Source organism: Hyla sarda, chromosome 2, assembly GCF_029499605.1.
Source record: "Hyla sarda isolate aHylSar1 chromosome 2, aHylSar1.hap1, whole genome shotgun sequence".
In the NCBI taxonomy this organism is placed as follows: Eukaryota; Metazoa; Chordata; class Amphibia; order Anura; family Hylidae; genus Hyla; species Hyla sarda.
In genome coordinates this window covers 3,380,269-3,400,132 of record NC_079190.1, presented here as the reverse complement: position 1 = coordinate 3,400,132, position 19,864 = coordinate 3,380,269, and the positions used below count along the sequence as shown (strand labels likewise).

Below are 19,864 nucleotides of genomic sequence, written 5' to 3'. Positions count from 1 at the left end.
TGGCTTTCTAGGACTATATTCGAACAAAGCTATAATCCTTCCTAATCACAGTCTCCTTTGAAATATTTGAGCGGCCCGGACTTCTTCTATCACCTAAATACGAAGTAGTATTGATTTGCCTCATTCAACCCCGAAATGCAGTTACTATACGGAGCACATTTATAACAGCCGTTTCTTGCAAATTCCAACATGGAAAAAGGTTTTTCTTGCTTTAATATCGCCATCTTAGGTCACGCATGCATTTTTCACTACAGGATTTTCTGCAGACTTTTTTGCTACCAATTGAAGTCAATGGAAGTCAGCTGTGGATCTGCCTACAATAGAACTGTTGTGATAGAAGACAAAAAATTCGAAGCAATTACGTGTTAATGGGGCATTTGGGCTTTATTGCCGTGATACAATCTGTAAGGGAAAATTAACAAATCACAGTACAAAAGGAGAACAATGTAACACATAAGTGACGCTACCGTCCACAAAAGATCACAGCAAATACTGAGGGTCCTTTACCAGATACAATAAAATAATAAGCTGCATCAGGTGGGAAAAAAGGCCTTGAATCACTTGATTACAGTGTTACAACTTAGAAATGTAAACCTTCCCCAGTGACCGCATTGACGTTACAATACTGTCCAAAAAATTTCCCATTTTCAAGTGTCAGACAAAGTTCCTACGCGTTAATCATGGAGAGCTTCTCTCCTATGAGCAAGAAACCTCCAATGCCCCCAAAATGTCCGTAAAGAGATAAGGAATGATGTGTCTGAAGGGAGACATGAACACTTCACTTTTGAAAATACTTAAAATACTTTTAGTAACAAATTTGGCTTTTTTTCACCAAAGGGAACCCATCACTATGATTTGGCCTATGCAATGAGTGACCAAATCTTGTGCTTTATCATAACAATCCTAACTTTCAGGCTGCAGCTGTACATGTAGCAGCCCGATTCTTCTAGGCTTCCCAATTTAGGCAAGATGGACAGCACAGACAGGACCACGATAATAATTAAGTAATTTTTTTTTAACATTTATGGATGGTTGCTAAGGGGGGACATAATATGGTGGGATGTGTTATATTATGGTGCATAACTTGTGGCCACTTCTATAGGTTAAATCTTAGCCACAGTTTCCCTTTCAGCAAAGCCTTGAATTATTTACAGCTGAGCTACAACCCAGTAACATAAAATAAATAAAATTTAAAGTCCTTAGTCTGAAGGGATCTAGGCTCTTAAAAAGTTAAAATAAAAAAAAGAGTCCATCTCTTGGACAGCTCTCTTCTTGAGCGATACAACTAAGATGTACCAATGTACAGTACACAAATTGCTGAAACCCAATTTTCAGAAACAGCAATCCATTTATTTTGTCTAGAAAAAGTAGTAAAATTTTTTCAAGTGCTCCGATTCCCTGCTCGAGATTCAGGTTTTTGACAAATCGTACCGTACATTCGCTCATCTTTAGCTGTGGCCTCAGAACAAAAACTGTAGTGTAATGTTCAACCACCAGTTACTGTGCCTCGACTTTCAGCGTAGAGAGGAGTCGTCCCTATGAGGCGGTAGAGGGCCGACACATGATCCCACTGATCCAGTCAGAAGCGTCGATCCACTCAGAGCTGTACCTGCATCATACAAGGCTATGGGAAGTAGAGGGCCTACACGGCATCCCACTGATCTAGTTAGAAGTGAAAAAGGAGCCATGTCTCAATCATAAAAGTCTGAGGTGGTAGAAGGTCCACATGTGATCCCACTAATCTAGTCAGAAGCGTAGATCCAGTCAATGCAATACCTGCCTTATACAAGTCTATGATGTGGTAGAGGGCCTACAAGTGTTCTCACTGACCTAGTCGAAGATTATAAAAGGAGCTGTACCTGCATCATACAGATCTATGGGGTGGTAAAAAGCCTACACATGATCCCACTGATCTAGATAAAAGTGGAGAGAGGAGCTTTACCTACATTTTACAAGTCTATGGGGTGGTAGAGGGCTTACATGTGAACCCGCTGATCTAGTCAGAAGCACAGAGAGGAGCCATACCTGCATCATACAGGTCTACGAGTTGGTAGAGAGACTACACGTGATCCCAATACAAATCCAGCTAACACAAAGTCTTCAATGATGGAGTTCCCAAACACTATCCAAAATAAGAGGTAACCTGTTCCTCACATTCCATCGCACCCAGATCAGAAGAAAACTAACTTTTCTTTGATGATCCTGCGCTCAGCGTTCATGAAATTCCACCATACAGGTCTGCAACTTTCTAACAGAGAATTTGTGTTTTATTATTCTCATGATAGCGAATGGAAATATTAGTTTATGTTCTCGCACAGACCTAAGGTCAGTGAGGACACATTTGTTTTGTCCCTAATTTGTATCCAGCCCTTAAGAGGATTCCAGATAACTTCTGATGTCAAGATCAGGTCGGGGCAGTTTTGAGACACCACCACACACTGACGGTTGGTTTGCCTTCTGATACTCAATGAGTATGGTGCATTGATCCCTATTCTGACAGTGGTTGACAAGGATTAGAACAGCTGTTGGCTATCCGGGCATGCTGGGAGTTGTAATTTTGCAATAGCCGGAGGCACCCTGGTTGGGAAACACTGGATTAGAAATACCATATCTGCTTTTTGTCCTCAGGTTGTGTGGTATTACAACTCTGCTCCATTCACTTCAATGGAACTGAGATGCAATACTATACACAACCACAGGACAGGTGTGGCACATTCCAATTCACTGACAGCAAGCAGAGATGCTTCAAATAATGCAAAACTAAAACAAAGTCTAGAAGAAGCTGAAGAACTTATTACACAATGTTTGAGCTGAGGTGAACCATTCGCTGCAGGTCAGGAACACACAGGAGATAACACTGGTGGGGGGTGGGTTGGGGTACTAGATTTTTGGGGGTCTGGCACCCTTTCTTTTTATGAGCAGGTTGTAGATATCAGCTTGAATAAGTTCCATGTAAAAGGCTGCAGCATGATCATTCTCTGTGATGATGTAAAAATGTTTAATTCGCTTAACATTGGATTGGTTTCCATTGGTTGGGGATGAACATGTCAACACTACAGATCAGCGGTCCATCCGCTTATTCACATTTACGCCAGCCTGAATTACGGGCATGGCCACCTTAACACTATGAAGTCCAGGACCAGTATAGCAGCCTATATCCAAACACAGATGGGTAACGCATGACCCCTTATGGTTACGCCAGGCGACTATATCATCTTCTTTAGGCGCACAGCTTCCAGCGCCCTCTCGCGCTCTTTTAACACTTCCTTCAGTCTCTGGATTTTTTCATCTTTGGTTGTCTCATCGGGATACATCGAGGAGGAGAAAGAGTCTGTGTAAAATCTCTGACTCGCCGGTGAAAAACCACTATAGTGTCCGGTAACATCCTGATGGACCTGGAAATCTGCGCTGTCTGGAGGGTCCGACTCTTCTCCCCCATAGTAGGTCGGTGGCCAGGTGGAGGCGCTCGATCTCTGGGTAGTGTCAAGACTCCCTCCCCCTGGTGCAGTATACCTCCCAGCAACAAGAGAATATGGAGAGTCTGTAGATCCCTCTGGGTTTATGGTGTTACGGTTCAGATCCCCGTCCTCTTTGTTTTTTTGCTTCTTTGAGGACTTTACGTCCTGTCCGCTCGATGACTTTCGCTTCGATGGGTTCTGCTGTGTATCGGCAGGATCCTATAAAAAGATACAGACATATGAAACTACAAAGCATGACCTTGGACTTCTAATCCCTTCACAAAAAAAAAAACAACATATTTGCACAATTTAGCAGTAAAGAATTTATGAAGAGATCGCTAATAGCTGGTACAGAGCAATCTCAGATGCCGACTATTAACGTTTATATCAAAGCTGACAGATATGAAAGTGGTACTCCGGTGAAAAACTATTTTTTTCAAATCATCTTGTGCCAGAAATTTAGAAACATTTCTAAATTATTTCTATTCTTCTAGTACAGGTACGCCCTGAGTATTTCCAGTCCCCGACGCTTGCTGGGCGGGAACCTGCTGAAATCATCCCGTGACAATGCCTGGTGGGGGATCGTGAGGTGCCGCAAATCACCGACCGGCGACATGGGGGGCGGTCGGTGATTTGCGGCACCTCACGATCACCCTGATTCGTCAGCTGGTAACGGACGGCAAATCAGGACCACGGGTGTGGGGAGTCGTTACCTGGCTTGAGGCCACCGATCCCCGGCATCGGGGACCCAGGAGCAGAGACAGCAGCAGGAGAATCCTCAGAGCGCAGCAACAGGAGGCAAGGCTGGCCTCCTGCTGTTGCTTAGCAACAACTCCCAGCATGCACAAAAGGGCATGCTGGTAGTTGTTGTTATGCAACAGCAGAAGGCACAACTACAACTCTCAGTATGCCCTTTGGTAGTTTGTGCATGCTGGGGGTTGTAGTTATGCAACAGCTGGAGGCACATTTTTTGTTGCATAACTACAACCCCCAGTATGCACAGACAGCCAAAGGGCTGAGTCCTTAAGGTGTTAATAATCTTAATCCTTCCAGTACTCATCAGCTGCTGTATACAACAGAGGAAGTTGTGAAGTTCTTTTCTGTCTGACCACAGTGCTCTCTGCAAAAACCGAAAATGGTCTGTTTTGTGTTTGGGTGGTGTAACACTAAACATAACTGGCTACAGTAACTTTCTGAAGCCGGTTGATATGCAAAAAAATGTTTTTAATTGGAATACGCCTTTAAGCACTATTGGGTAGGAAGCACTTGATGAGTGAGAGGGCAGGAAAGAGGGCGAGGGAAAAGAGAAGTTGTCCAAGCTTCATAAATCCATGGCTTATTCTATAGATGGGTCATTAATAATAAAATCTGTGGGGGGGGTCTGATTCCCAGAGGTGGGGATATCTCCTATAGACATACATGCAGGAGACGCGTCACACGAACTAGTTACCCAGGTCCCAGCGGCTTATTTAAGCTATGATTACTATGAAACGCCCAAGAGGAGTCTCAGTAAGTCATTGTGTCCTGGGATTGTGCTGCCTGCCCCAGTTTTATGCAGCCCTTTTATATTGAGAATGAATATTAAGCCAAGAGACGTTACTCACCGTGTCGGACCTGCCCTGCGGCCGGATAAGGGGGATCCTCTTTAGGATGATCTTTTCCTGCTTTAATAACCCAAATTTCAGCCTCCAGCCTCGGTCATCCATCCTATTCACTTCAGGAGCCTTTGCAGCCATCAGGATTTCTTTCCCCTGTGACTTAGGGAGCAGCTGCAAGAACGAGAGGAGAATGAAAGAACCTGCAAGGCGGCCATAGAATCATCACGCCTACACTGCATCAGGGAGAGGGGTCATCGTCTTGTTCATCAGATATCTGGGGGCGGTCACAATCAAGACAAAGTTTCTTCCAACAGGGCACTTTATGCAACGAGGGACATTTGTTGACAGAAAGGTCTGAAATTATAGACGTGGCACGTGCAGTACAGACTCCCGCCTAGGCTGCACTCCGTATGTGTACAGTTTTACTATACATAGTAACATAGTTCATCAAGTTCACCCTATACCCCTAATGAGTCCCTACTGAGTTGATCCAGAGGCGGCAAAAAAAAAAAAAGCCCTCATACTAGAGGTAAAAATTCCTTCCTGACTCCAAATATCAGAATAAATCCCTGGATCAACGTTCTCTCTCTATAAATCTATTATACAACCAGCGATGTTATTATTCTCCAAAAATGTATCCGGGCCCCTTTTATACTCTTTCACAGAGTTCCCCATGACACCTCCTCCGGGAGAGAATCCCACAGTCTCACTGCTCTTACAGTAAAGAACCCGTCTGTGCTGGTGTAGAAACCTTCTTTCCTCTAGACGTAGAGGATGCCCCCTTGTTATATATACAGTCCTGGGTATAAATAGATCATGGAGAGATCTCTGTACTGTCCTAATATATTATATATATTATTAGGTCACCTCCTTGTTATATATACAGTCCTGGGTATAAATAGATCATGGAGAGATCTCTGTACTGTCCCCTGATATATTTATACATAGTTATTAGGTCGCCCCTAAGCCTTCTTTTTTCTAAACTAAATAACCCTAATTCTGATAATCTTTCTGGGTACTGTCGTCCTCCCATTCCCCGTATTACCCTGGTTGCCCGTCTTTGAACCCTCTCTAGCTCCACTATATCTTTCTTGTATACTGGTGCCCAGTACTGTACACAGTATTCCATGTGCGGTCTGACCAGTACTGTACACAGTTTTCCATGTGCGGTCTGACCAGTACTGTACACAGTTTTCCATGTGCGGTCTGACCAGTACTGTACACAGTTTTCCATGTGCGGTCTGACCAGTACTGTACACAGTTTTCCATGTGCGGTCTGACCAGTACTGTACACAGTTTTCCATGTGCGGTCTGACCAGTACTGTACACAGTTTTCCATGTGCGGTCTGACCAGTACTGTACACAGTTTTCCATGTGCGGTCTGACCAGTACTGTACACAGTTTTCCATGTGCGGTCTGACCAGTACTGTACACAGTATTCCATGTGCGGTCTGACCAGTACTGTACACAGTATTCCATGTGCGGTCTGACCAGTACTGTACACAGTATTCCATGTGCGGTCTGACCAGTACTGTACACAGTATTCCATGTGCGGTCTGACCAGTACTGTACACAGTATTCCATGTGCGGTCTGACCAGTACTGTACACAGTATTCCATGTGCGGTCTGACCAGTACTGTACACAGTATTCCATGTGCGGTCTGACCAGTACTGTACACAGTATTCCATGTGCGGTCTGACCAGTACTGTACACAGTATTCCATGTGCGGTCTGACCAGTACTGTACACAGTATTCCATGTGCGGTCTGACCAGTACTGTACACAGTATTCCATGTGCGGTCTGACCAGTACTGTACACAGTATTCCATGTGCGGTCTGACCAGTACTGTACACAGTATTCCATGTGCGGTCTGACCAGTACTGTACACAGTATTCCATGTGCGGTCTGACCAGTACTGTACACAGTATTCCATGTGCGGTCTGACCAGTACTGTACACAGTATTCCATGTGCGGTCTGACCAGTACTGTACACAGTATTCCATGTGCGGTCTGACCAGTACTGTACACAGTATTCCATGTGCGGTCTGACCAGTACTGTACACAGTATTCCATGTGCGCTCTGACCAGTACTGTACACAGTATTCCATGTGCGGTCTGACCAGTACTGTACACAGTATTCCATGTGCGGTCTGACCAGTACTGTACACAGTATTCCATGTGCGGTCTGACCAGTACTGTACACAGTATTCCATGTGCGGTCTGACCAGTACTGTACACAGTATTCCATGTGCGGTCTGACCAGTACTGTACACAGTATTCCATGTGCGGTCTGACCAGTACTGTACACAGTATTCCATGTGTGGTCTGACCAGTACTGTACACAGTATTCCATGTGTGGTCTGACCAGTACTGTACACAGTATTCCATGTGTGGTCTGACCAGTACTTTACACAGTATTCCATGTGTGGTCTGACCAGTACTGTACACAGTATTCCATGTGTGGTCTGACCAGTACTGTACACAGTATTCCATGTGTGGTCTGACCAGTACTGTACACAGTATTCCGGGTGTGGTCTGACCAGTACTGTACACAGTATTCCGGGTGTGGTCTGACCAGTACTGTACACAGTATTCCGGGTGTGGTCTGACCAGTACTGTACACAGTATTCCGGGTGTGGTCTGACCAGTACTGTACACAGTATTCCATGTGTGGTCTGACCAGTACTGTACACAGTATTCCATGTGTGGTCTGACTAGTGATTTGTACAGTGGTAGAATTATTTCCTTGTCGTGGGCATCTATGCCCCTATTGATGCCCCCCATGATTTTATTTGCCTTGGCAGCAGCTGCCCGACACTGGTCACTACAGCTAAATTTACTATTAACTAAGACTCCTAAGTCCTTTTCCATGTCAGTCGTCCCAAGTGTTCTCCCATTTAATACATAATGCAAGCCCAGATTTTTCCTCCTCATGTGCATTACCTTACATTTATCAGTGTTGAACCTCAACTGCCACTTCCCAGCTCAAACTCCAACCTATCCAGATCCATTTGTAACAGTGCCCTGTCCTCTATTGTGTTTACTGCTTTACAGAGTTTAGATTAGGGATTGACCGATATCGTTTTTTTTAGGGCAGATACCGATAATCGGTGGAGGTTAGGGCCGATAACTTATACCGATATTCCGGTATAAGTTATCGGCTATTTATCCCCCTTCGACAACGCTGCAGAGCATTGATTTAAAGCGGGCGCTTTAGATCAATGCACTGCGGTGGCTTTTGCGGTGCCATAGGCCGCCACCACCCTCTTCTCTCCCCCTACCTGTCAGGGTGGTCCGGGCCATCCATCCTCCCTTCCTGTAGTGTCCGGCGGCATTCTGGGTGGAGGGAGAACCGGTCCGGGCTGTCCTTCTCCGGGGGTCATCTTCTCCACTCCGGGCAGGCTCCGGCCTAGTACACTGCATAGGCGCCACTGCGCAGTGACGCCCGTGCGCAGCGACGCACCTGACGTCACGGCGTCTATGCAGCGGACTAGGCCGGAGCCTGCCCGGAGTGGAGAAGATGACCCCCGGAGAAGGACAGCCCGGACTGGTTCACCCTCCACCCGGAATGACGCCGGACACTACAGGATGGATGGCCCGGACCACCCCCATTACGGGTAAGTTTAATTTTTTTTTATTGACTTGGAGGGTGGGGAGGGGCCCGACCGATATAGCGGTATGGGCAAAAATCCATACCGGTATACCGCCCAACAATACGGGGGGGTGTTCGCAGTGCGGCGGGCATTATGGGCTTATCGGCAAGGTAATTGCAGATACCGATAATGCCCAAAATCGTGATTATCGGACGATAATATCGGCCATACCGATGGTCGATCCCTAGTTTAGATCACCTGCAGTACAATAAAGCTGTCAATACCTTCCGCTGACCCCTGTGGATTCAGTCTAAACTGCAGAGATCCCCTGGTGGTCAATGTGAAAACTGCAATATTACACTTTTATTTTTTACCTGATATACTTTTTTTTTAATTTTTCATAATTTTTTGCTGTTGTATTTAATTTTACTATCTATATCAGTGGTCTCCAAAATGTGGACGTCCAGACGTTGTAAGACTACAACTTCCAGCATGTCCGGCAAGCTAGGAGTTGTAGTTTTGCAACCACTGATCTAGATTATAAAATATTCCTGAAATCTTGCAGTTTCCATTCTCACCAATAGGACTGAAACTAAGCAGAGACATCCTGTTCTGTATGTGACGATGAGGAGGAGGCGGCGGCTGCTAAATAGTGATCTGTCATCAACAAAAATGTAGATAATACCATTATATGTATATTTGTAATATACATTGGTTAAAAATTGTGTATATTTTTGGGTGAAAAAAATGCTGTCCCTGCAGATATTGCCTGTGTGTCTCTATGAGGAGTCCAAAAACAGGAAGTGAGGGCGGGACAAGGGATCTGTGCATGCTCCTGGCTTGTCAATCATCCTGATGTATGAGCCAGGAGCATGTTATAGAGCAGTGGTCTTCAACCTGCGTACCTCCAGATGTTGCAAAACTACAACTCCCAGCATGCCCGGACAGCCGTTGGCTGTCCGGGTATGCTGGGAGTTGTAGTTTTGCAACATCTGGAGGTACGCAGGTTGAAGACCACTGTTATAGAGCCTCATTGCACACTGTCCTACTTTATGTTAGTGCACAGAACCCTCATAGAGACACACATGCAATAGCTACAGGGACAAAAATATTTAAATTTTTTAACCAATCTATATTACAAATATACACATAAGAGTATTATCCACATTACATAAAAAGCTTTTGTTGATGACAGGTACACTTTAAAAAAAAAAACCAGAAAAACAGAACTGTTCCATTATCTGGCGCTAATAATCTAGGTGATACATTCTCTATAAACATGAAATTATTTTCTGATCATACATCCCCCACATAACCAAGTCCAGTAAAATAAAATAAAATAAAAATTATAATTTTCATATCAACTGGCTCCAGAAAGTTAAACTGATTTGCTAATTACTTTTATTAAAAATCTCAATCCTTCCAGTAGTTATCAGCTGTTGAAGTTGAGTTCTTTCCAGTCTGACCACAGTGCTCTCTGCTGACACCTCTGTCTGTTTTAGGAACTGTCCAGAGCAGGAGAGGTTTGCTATGGGGATTTGCTCCTCCTCTGCACAGTTCCTGAGACAGAGAGAGGCGTCAGCAGAGAGCACTGTGGTCAGACTGGAAAGAAGAACTCAACGCCAACAGCGGATAAGCACTGGAAGAATTAAGATTTTTTTTTTTAATAGAAGTAATTTGCAAATATGTTTAATTTTCTGGAGCCAGTTGATATGAAGAAAAAAAGAAAAAAAAAAGTTTTTTACTAGAATTTACCTTTAAAAGGCATAGTCCGGCGTGCACTTTTCTCATTTTATCCCGTCCGGGCTGCAAAATGAAAGAAAACAAACTTTCTCTTACCTGCCAATGAGCCCCGGAGCTCCGGTACAGTCCGTTACAGGTGTTCGGTCCCCGGGCTGTATTCTTCTTACTTCCTGTTAGCCCGGCACATCACACGGAGCTTCAACCCATCACCGGCCGCAGCGATGTTCCGCCTCGGCTGGTGATAGGCTGAAGCTCCGTGTGACGTGCCAGGCTAACAGGAAGAAGAATACAGCCCGGGGACCAAACACCTGTACCGGAGCTCCGGGGGCTCGTTGGCAGGTAAGAGAAAGTTTGTTTTATTTTGCAGCCCAGACGGGATAAAATGAGAAAAGTGTGCACCGGAGTACTTCTTTAAGCACTATTGGGTAGGAAGCACTTGACAAGTGAGAGGACAGGAAAGAGGACGAGGGAGAGCGGGAGAAAGGCACAGAGAAATAGGGGGCAGAGAGTAAAAAATAAAATAAAAAAAAATAAAGAGGAGGAGGCAGCGAGAGCGCAACACAGACAGAGAGAGAAAAGAGAAAGAAAGAAAGAGAAAGAGAGGGAGTGAGACAGAGAAAGAAATATGAAGAAGAGGGGCAAAGAGAGGCAGAAAGAAATATCAGGAAACAAAAGTGAATGACCAGGAGTGTTCTAGTTTTCATACCGGTAGGTTCTGTACATCTCTAAATTACATATAGTACAATTATGTAGAGTCAAAAACTGCTAATAAACAGGGAACAAAGACTGCGAATTCACCTTCACAAGAAGGAAGAAAAAACGTAGACACAGCGTCCCATAAAAAGAAAAATGATGGCCAGAGGATGAGACCAGGTGATCAGAACCGCGGCCCATTTCCTCTGATGAATGCATTTCTCGATAACATTGCACCCACCTGATCATTTTTCTTTTCGTTGCCTTTTTTAGCTGTATCTGACGGACCAGCGGGGGTGTCGCAAGTCTTCACCGAGACATTACCGCAGCTCTCAGCCATATAAATGTCATTGGGGTCGGCTCTAGCAGGTCGGGGGGTTGAACTCTTCCTTTTGGGTTTTGCGGTACTAACAACATTGGACTGAACCGACTGTTCAGCGATGGGAGGGGGCGACTTACTTTTGGAAAGTACCACTTGCACCACTTTATTGGACAAGTCTTTCATCGGTTCGATCTGTGCCGCTGGCTTATCCGGGGAGGAGTACTGAGGGGGTTCTGCGATTTTACTTCCGGCATCAACAAGCTCCGTCCCTTTTTTGGTTAAAAAGAAGATCTTATTGTTGCACATTACCAGGGCATTGTCCTTTATTTGCACGACCTTAGAGTGATCAGTATTGGTCAGGTTAACATCTTCCATCTTCGTTTTGGACAGGATCTGTAGAATTTTTGATGCCGTATCATTGGTGGACTTGACTGGGACGAGGCAAGCGGCAGATTCCCGGGTCTCCTGGACAACCCATTTCATTGGCTCTTTTTGGGCTTCACTGGTGCTGGAGGGCAGCCTCTGCTGAAGCAATGACTTTGGAATTATATTTGAGGTATTGGGGCTGGGATACACCATGGAGCTCTGGTTATTATTGGACTTTACAGTGTTCACTGGAGACACGTAGATGACTGAAGGGTTCTTGCCGGTGTCTGGGCCGCTAACCTGGGGCAGTATTTTTTGCTGGATGGAGTAGGGCAGGGAAGAAACAGGAAGGGATATGACTTCGGCATGGGCAGGAATTTGAAGGGAATGTCCGGCAGGTAACATGGCCGTGGGTTTTATAGGACTGCCCGTCTTGTTCATCATTAAGATTGTTGGATTTGCCGGCACAGAATTTACTGGAATAGTCAGCTGTGTGTTATCCACAAATAACTTCGTTTCTGGAAGTAAAAATGGATTTTCCACGTGGTTAGAGTTTGTGACGTTATTCTGTGCTGTGATTATATAATTCCCCAAGGCAGGGGTCTGTACCAGGGGTACGCTCACAGGACTGGGTCTGGATAGGATGGAGACTGGTGGTGGTAATACTGATGGTGGTGAGGATAGAACTGCCTGAGGTACATTTAGTGTTGGCCTACTGGGCGTTAGGGGAGAGGGCACGACAGGAAGAAGGCTATCCTTCGGCTTCAGTATCGGGAGGAGCTTCAAGACGTTTGACCCTTGCAGTCCAGTTGTTTGAATGACTTGATAGAGGCAGCCTGTGAGACTGAAAGACACAATGAGGAGGATAGATTATAAGTGACATTACAGAGTTATCATGTACGGAGCAGGTGTCAGCGATCAGGCTCCAGAAGACGTTTTCTATCAGGAAATCCCCAATGCCAACCGTTCTGACGGAGCCCGGTCCCACTGCTCTCCACTTCCTTGATACTTCTTGACCAACACCATTTACCCCGCAACAAATCACAGGAAGTGGAGAGATCAGTGGAGATCCACTGAGTGTCAGATCAGCAGTGACTAGGGATATGGCAGGAAAGCATACCATATTTCTTACTTTTACGGCACTCTGACCCCTTATGAAGTAATGGGCTGGCAGAGGACAGATGAGGCAGACAAGTAGACTGGAAAGTATTTAAGCACCTAAGAAGCCATGTTAGTATTTTTAGTATTAGTTTAGTATTTCAGAAAACAGTGTTATTAACTGCAAAATTAAAAGGTTCTGCAAGTTTATAAATATTCATAAAAATTCTTTATTTCTTCACAATCTGTGCTGGCGGTCAGTGGATCCTGAGTGATTCCTGCTCACACAGCTGAGGGTTTGTTACAATCTGTGCAGATAAGGTCGACCAGCCCCAGACGAGAGATAGTGGTGGGACTGATGAGTTGAGCTCACAGAGGATTGTCTACACTGAGCAGGTCAGACTCTGTACAGGAAGAATCCTGGAACTTATCCCACACATTTTTACAAAGTTAAGAGCACTAGTGATATATGTCTAGCATAAGCCGTCACGTCTCATTGGTGAGACAGTCCAGTGACTGGAGAAGCACAGAGCTTAACAGCTGCTGGTCAGGATGGTGGTGAAGTCAAAGGTGGTGCTGAATACAAGGGTATCTAACATGTCCAATTCCACAAGTCACCATTACTTCTGAATACAGATGAGCTAGAACAGCAAAGACTCCATGGGGCATAAAAGCAAAAACTATACCATCTGACCATGTTTTGGCCATATGGGTCCAGATCTCTGTGGAGAAACATGTCCTGGTCACATGGATGCAGATCTCCATAGAAAAACATGGCCTGGTCAGATGGATCCAGATCTCTATAGAAAAACATGTCCTGTCAGATGGGTCCAGATCTTTATAGAAAAAGATGGCCTGGTCAGATGGATTCAGATCTTTATAGAAAAAGATGGCCTGGTCAGATGGATTCAGATCTCTATAGAAAAAGATGGCCTGGTCAGATGGATTCAGATCTCTATAAAGAAACATGGCCTGGTCAGATGGGTCCAGATCTCTATAGAGGAACATGTCCTGGTCAGATGGATCCAGATCTCTATAGAGAAACATGGCCTGGTCAGATGGATCCAGATCTCTATAGAGAAACATGGCCTGGTCAGATGGATCCAGATCTCTATAGAGAAACATGGCCTGGTCAGATGGATCCAGATCTCTATAGAGAAACATGTCCTGGTCAGATGGATCCAGATCTCTATAGAGAAACATGGCCTGGTCAGATGGATCCAGATCTCTATAGAGAAACATGTCCTGGTCAGATGGATCCAGATCTCTATAGAGAAACATGACCTGGTCAGATGGACCCAGATCTCTATAGAGAAGCATGGCCTGGTCAGATGGATCCAGATCTCTATAGAGAAACATGTCCTGGTCAGATGGACCCAGATCTCTATAGAGAAACATGTCCTGGTGAGATGGACCCAGATCTCTATAGAGAAACATGACCTGGTCAGATGGACCCAGATCTCTATAGAGAAACATGGCCTGGTCAGATGGATCCAGATCTATAGAGAAACATGGCCTGGTCAGATGGATCCAGATCTCTATAGAGAAATATGACCTGGTCAGATGGATCCAGATCTCTATAGAGAAATATGACCTGGTCAGATGGATCCAGATCTATAGAGAAACATGGCCTGGTCAGATGGATCCAGATTTCTTTGGCACCATTCTTTGGCAAAAGCAGCATGAATTGAAAAGCTCTTCTTCCTGTCAAGAGTGAATAATTCCGGGTGATTGAAGTGGTGGGGGGACTCTGGCTTCTCTATTACCTGTGGAAGTGGACGTTTTTACAGTAGGACTTTTCTAAGCATTGTGACAACCAAGTTAATTTCTTCATGGCAACTGTTTCCCTTACAGCAGGAATAGACCGTCAGCAGTACAATGCACCATGCACAAGGCTTTTATACGCTTGGATCGGCTACAGAGACATATCAGCGGGTTTTCTTTGCTTTTTTGGTCTTCATGGTCCCCAGATCTCACTCCTATAGACATCCCAGGCGAGGTAGAATGGACCTATCAGAGCAGGTCACGACCTACAGAACAATTACACCACCTAGTGGGTCCCACAGCCCTGTGTTACTGGGGACAGATCCAGTTTTCTTCCAGATGTCTCCTGGTTGTCTCATTATCCCCATCCAGTGGAGGAATCTGTAACACGGATCTCTAATGCCACGATACATAAAAACAATGCACGCTGCCTTGATTGATAATCTCCCGTTTTATGTACACAGCTCCATCTACCAACGTCTTTTAGGTGTCCCTGACATTTAGAAAAACTTAAAATGTTGGGGGTCTCAGTGTTGATAACGGGTAGAAGTGCCAACAAGTGATCCCCCCCCATCTTGCAGCGATCTCCATTAGACGACTCCATCATATGTCTAAGGGGGCGGAGATCACCGTAAGACGGGGAGTAACAGGAAAAGTCTCTCCTAGCAATTTTTTTTCTAAAATGCCCGGGCTGCAAGAAAATAAAACCATAAACCTGACTCATCTGGCGCCAATCCCCTGGTATCTTTCTCCGCTAACCCCCCCCCCCCCAGCCGCCTTCTACCGGGTCCGGCCGTGGTCAGCGCATCACGGAGCCGGTCAGCAAATTGCAGGCCGCAGCGATGTCCCTGTTTAATTTTCTTTTTTTATTTTATTTCTTGCAGCCCGGGCATTTTAGAAAAAAATTGCCAGACGAGATTTCTCCTGTAAAGGCGTACTCCAGCCCCAACAAACTTATCCCAGAACACATCACACACTTATCACTTAAAAGGGGTACTCCGGTGGAAAACAAAAGTTTTTAAGTCAACTGGTGCCAGAACGCTTAAACAGATTTGTAAATTATTTCTATATAAATATCTTAATCCTTTCAGTACTTATCAGCAGCTGTATACTACAGAGGAAGTTCTTTACAGTCTGACCACGGTGCTCTCTGCTGACACCTCTGTCCGTGTCAGGAACTGTCTTCATAGGGAACATCTTCTGCTCTGGACAGTTCCTGACATGGACAGAGGTGTCAGCAGAGAGCACTGTGGAAAAACTGGAAAGAATTACACAACTTCCTGTGGAGCATACAGCAGCTGATAAGTACTGGAAGGATTAAGATTTTTATATAGAAGTAATTTACTAATATCGAATAAACGAAGAGCACGTACGTGCGCTCACCGCTAGGCAGAGACAGTTGGGTCTGGAAGTCCGGTAACTTAATATCACGGCATATGCGCTCGGAGGCTACGCCGGCAGTTTTGCACATAAGTGCGTGCTTCTTGCGGCCTCAGAGGCCAGAAGAAGCATGCACTTACGTGCAAAACTGCAAGCGTAGCCTCCAAGCGCCATACACAAGCGCGTGTCCCCGCCGCTCCGGACCGTCACCGCCGCCCGGAATGTTGCCATCCATCGCTGTCGCCGCGTCCCCGACGATCCGGCAAGGCCTCTGCTTCCCCGGCATCCTCGCTCTCCGTCGCCGCCATCATGTTGCTACGCACGCCGCTCCTATTGGATGACGGGACGGCGTGCGCAGCGACGTGATGACGACGGAGAGCGCCGACGATGCAGGGGATCCCGAAGAGGACGCGCTGGAGCCCCGAGGACAGGTAAGTGATCGTCAGCGGACCACACGGGGCACCGTAAACGGCTATCTGGTGGAAGCTGAAGCAGTCAGCACTGTAGGATAGCCATTTATGCGATGGCCCCGACATACAAAAGCATCGTATGTTGATGCTGCCTTCAACACGCGATGGCCTCTGAGAGGCTATCGCATGTCGGGGCCATCGTAGGTCGAGGGGTCACTGTATATATATGGTATGTCGGGGCCATCGTAGGTCGAGGGGTCACTGTATATATATGGTATGTCGGGGCCATCGTAGGTCGAGGGGTCACTGTATATATATGGTATGTCGGGGCCATCGTAGGTCGAGGGGGTCACTGTATTGCTTTCTGAGTGCACTCCCCGTTTTCTTGCTTCATTTTGTTGTTTGAATTTGTTTTCCACTGGAGTACCCCTTTCAGAGGGGATACATTTTTGGTGACCAGAATACCCCCCCTTTAAAGGGCTTTTCCCACCTCGCATTTCAGTTTTCCGCCCACCTCCTGCCTGTTTGCAAACCAATTTGTGCAAATCCTTGCTTTTAATATGGGGGGGGGGGGCAAACAGCGTAACCCCCCGAGAGCTACGCTTTTTGCGTATGGCCAGAAGTTACGTATACAGCAAAGCTCACGTAGCTGCCCCACTTGTATAACACCCATTACATTCACTAGGAGTTACATAATTTGCACGAAAGGCGCCTGGTAAAAAAAATATATATATAAAAAGAGTATGTCCTTAAAAAAATAAAAACTGCGCCACCCCTTGTTTTCAGGTTGCATGCGGTATTACAACTTGGCTCCATTAACTTCAATAGAAGTGAGGTGCAATACTGCATGCAACCTGAGGCACGAGGTGGAGCCAACACTGCCCTCCACTCGCTGTGATGATCTATGGGACCGACCCCCCCCCCCCCCCCCCCCAAAAAAGAAAATAATAATTTGATGTAACGACAATCCCCCCCCCTTTTTCTAAAGTGTAGTCTGTTACCATGGAGACACAGTCTGTTACCATAGGGACACATGGGTCCAAACTGGAGCTCCATAAAGACGTGTCGGAGTTTCCGAAGCAAGGCTCCTCCAGCTGTTGCAAAACTACAACTCCCAGCATGCCCGGACAGCCTTCATTATGGGGTGTCAGGGAATGCTGAGAGTTGTAGTTAGGGGTTAGTTGTATTACTACAGCACAGTGATCACATGACCCAGTAGGTGAGGGGATCAGCGTCCTCTGTGCTGCTGTGGGCGCCCGTACTCACCACTGGTTGGAGGGTCCGGTGTGCGGGGGTCTCTGGAGCTGAGACATGGAACCTCCTCCCGCATATACCGCGCAGAGCTCCGGGTCCGGTCCTGCGCCTCCAGCCGCGGTCTTAGCGATAAACCCCCGTCCCCCTGAGTCGCCACGGGACACAGCGTCACCTTCCGGAAGTGCCTCTGAGCTCCGCCCCGCCCACTGGACGCCTATTGGCCCAGAGTCCGATCACCTGTGATGTCTGCACCAATAGGCAGCGACTTCCGGTAGGACAGGGTCACCTAGTAACAACGAGACAAGGGGCGTGGTCATGTGTCGCTTCCGGTTTCCTCCCCCTTTCTTTTATTCTTTCTTAAAGCTACAGAGCTCCGTAATATGTGACGTGTTATCTGCTGTGAGATTATAATAAGATCCGTGTTATTATAAAGGAGGAGGATGTGTGCTGGGGAAGAATAGGGCCACAGCTCAGGGGGGCCCCACCTCCATGAGAGACTGAGGTGGACGCTTCACAACCGAGACCATTGTAGGCTATGAAGCGCCCTTCTCTCATCACGTGACTATATTTCTATATAAAAAGTGCGGGAAAAAAGTAAAAAAAAAAAAAAAAAAACTACATTTTTTTTTCTTCTGCTGTCGTTCCTTAATCTACAGATGTCTATGGGATGGGAAGAAAAATCACCATTATTTCTAAAAGAAAAAAAAAGGTCAATACCAAAAGCATACCACCATTTTGTAAAGCTGACACCGAGCCTAGAAACTGCACTACGGCCGTGTTCACACAGCGTAAAATTTGATCCAGTGTTTTTTTAACGCTCATTAAGATGTACGCACACGTCCTGAGACCCGTCCCCGCTGTGAAGCGAGCGCTGACGTGTTTTCCGTGGGGGGGGGGGGGGGGGGGGGGGAACGATGTTCAGCGCATTTTCAGCTGTGTGAACCCGGCCTTAGAAGGCGAGGAACAAAAAAGACGAAAACACAAAAATAAAATTTTTCTGTTACTTTAGGGGTTACTTTACGCACGCATTTTCGGACACAAACCAAAGAAAAATTACAGCCAGAATTAAAGCACACTGACGAATTTTACACTGTGTGAACACAGCCTTAGTGTGTTTTTTTTAAATGACAGGATGCTCTGGATATGGCATTTTAATTTTTTCTCCTCAAGAAATTGTTGCATTTTTATACTTCTATAGGAAAGAAAGAAACAGACTGAGAAAAAACGCCATGCGTGTTCAGATATGGCTGGGATTGCTAAAAAAAAAAATGTGTGCATTAGTGTTGGTGGTTGTTTTATTGTTTCGTAATCCCTTTCTTTTTTTTCAGAACAGGTCATGTGATTCGTCATGTGACTTACAGAATTAGGGTGGAAAAAAAATACACCAGAAAACTATGAAAAAAATACACCAATACATAAGCTATCAACTATGCATCACACGATGCATATTTACCTCACACCTTTATCTCACATCTTTACCTCACAACTTTACCTCACAACTTTATCTCACACCTTTACCTCAAACTTTACATCACAACTTTACCTCACACACTTTCCTCACATTTTTACCTCATCTCTATATCTAATCTCTATACCTAATAACTTTACCTCACACCTTTATCTCACATCTTTACCTCACAACTTTATCTCACACCTTTACCTCAAACTTAACATCACAACTTTACCTCACACCTTTTCCTCACATTTTTACCTCATCTCTTTATCTAATCTCTATACCTAATAACTTTACCTCACACCTTTATCTCACATCTTTACCTCACAACTTTATCTCACACCTTTACCTCAAACTTAACATCACAACTTTACCTCACACCTTTTCCTCACATTTTTACCTCATCTCTATCTAATCTCTTTACATAATAACTTTACCTCACACCTTTATCTCACATCTTTACCTCACAACTTTATCTCACACCTTTACCTCAAACTTAACATCACAACTTTACCTCACACCTTTTCCTCACATTTTTACCTCATCTCTTTATCTAATCTCTTTACCTAATAACTTTACCTCACACCTTTATCTTACATCTTTACCTCACACCTTTACCTCACATTTTTACCTCATGTCTTTACCTAATCTCTTTTACTCTTAAAATTTTTGAACTTAAATGGGCACTGTCAGATACAAAAACTTTTAATATGTTTTACATCTTGGCAAAA

The 19,864-nt window shown here is 45.3% G+C and overlaps 1 protein-coding gene across 1 annotated transcript; it reads right to left on the bottom strand.

Moving 5' to 3' along the window:
- Nucleotides 1-362: 362 nt before the first annotated feature.
- On the bottom strand, nucleotides 363-17,932 carry LOC130358173 (ligand-dependent nuclear receptor-interacting factor 1-like). The gene is made up of 4 exons (XM_056561034.1): nucleotides 17,693-17,932; nucleotides 11,328-12,618; nucleotides 5,063-5,227; nucleotides 363-3,677 (listed from the first exon to the last, which is right to left on the bottom strand). Exons 1-4 carry the CDS (start codon nucleotides 17,737-17,739, stop codon nucleotides 3,207-3,209), a joined length of 1,974 nt encoding a protein of 657 aa, XP_056417009.1. The 5' UTR covers nucleotides 17,740-17,932; the 3' UTR covers nucleotides 363-3,206.
- Nucleotides 17,933-19,864: the final 1,932 nt, after the last annotated feature.

Bases quoted from the DNA above. Each gene is read 5' to 3' on its own strand.
- LOC130358173 (XM_056561034.1), bottom strand. From the start codon at position 17,739: ATGTCTCAGCTCCAGAGACCCCCGCACACCGGACCCTCCAACCAGTG. The intron at 5,228-11,327 runs GTGGGTGCAATG...TCGTTCTTGCAG, and splicing joins ACGAAAAGAAAAATGATCAG to CTGCTCCCTAAGTCACAGGG. The intron at 3,678-5,062 runs GTGAGTAACGTC...ATCTTTTTATAG, and splicing joins CGCAGGGCAGGTCCGACACG to GATCCTGCCGATACACAGCA.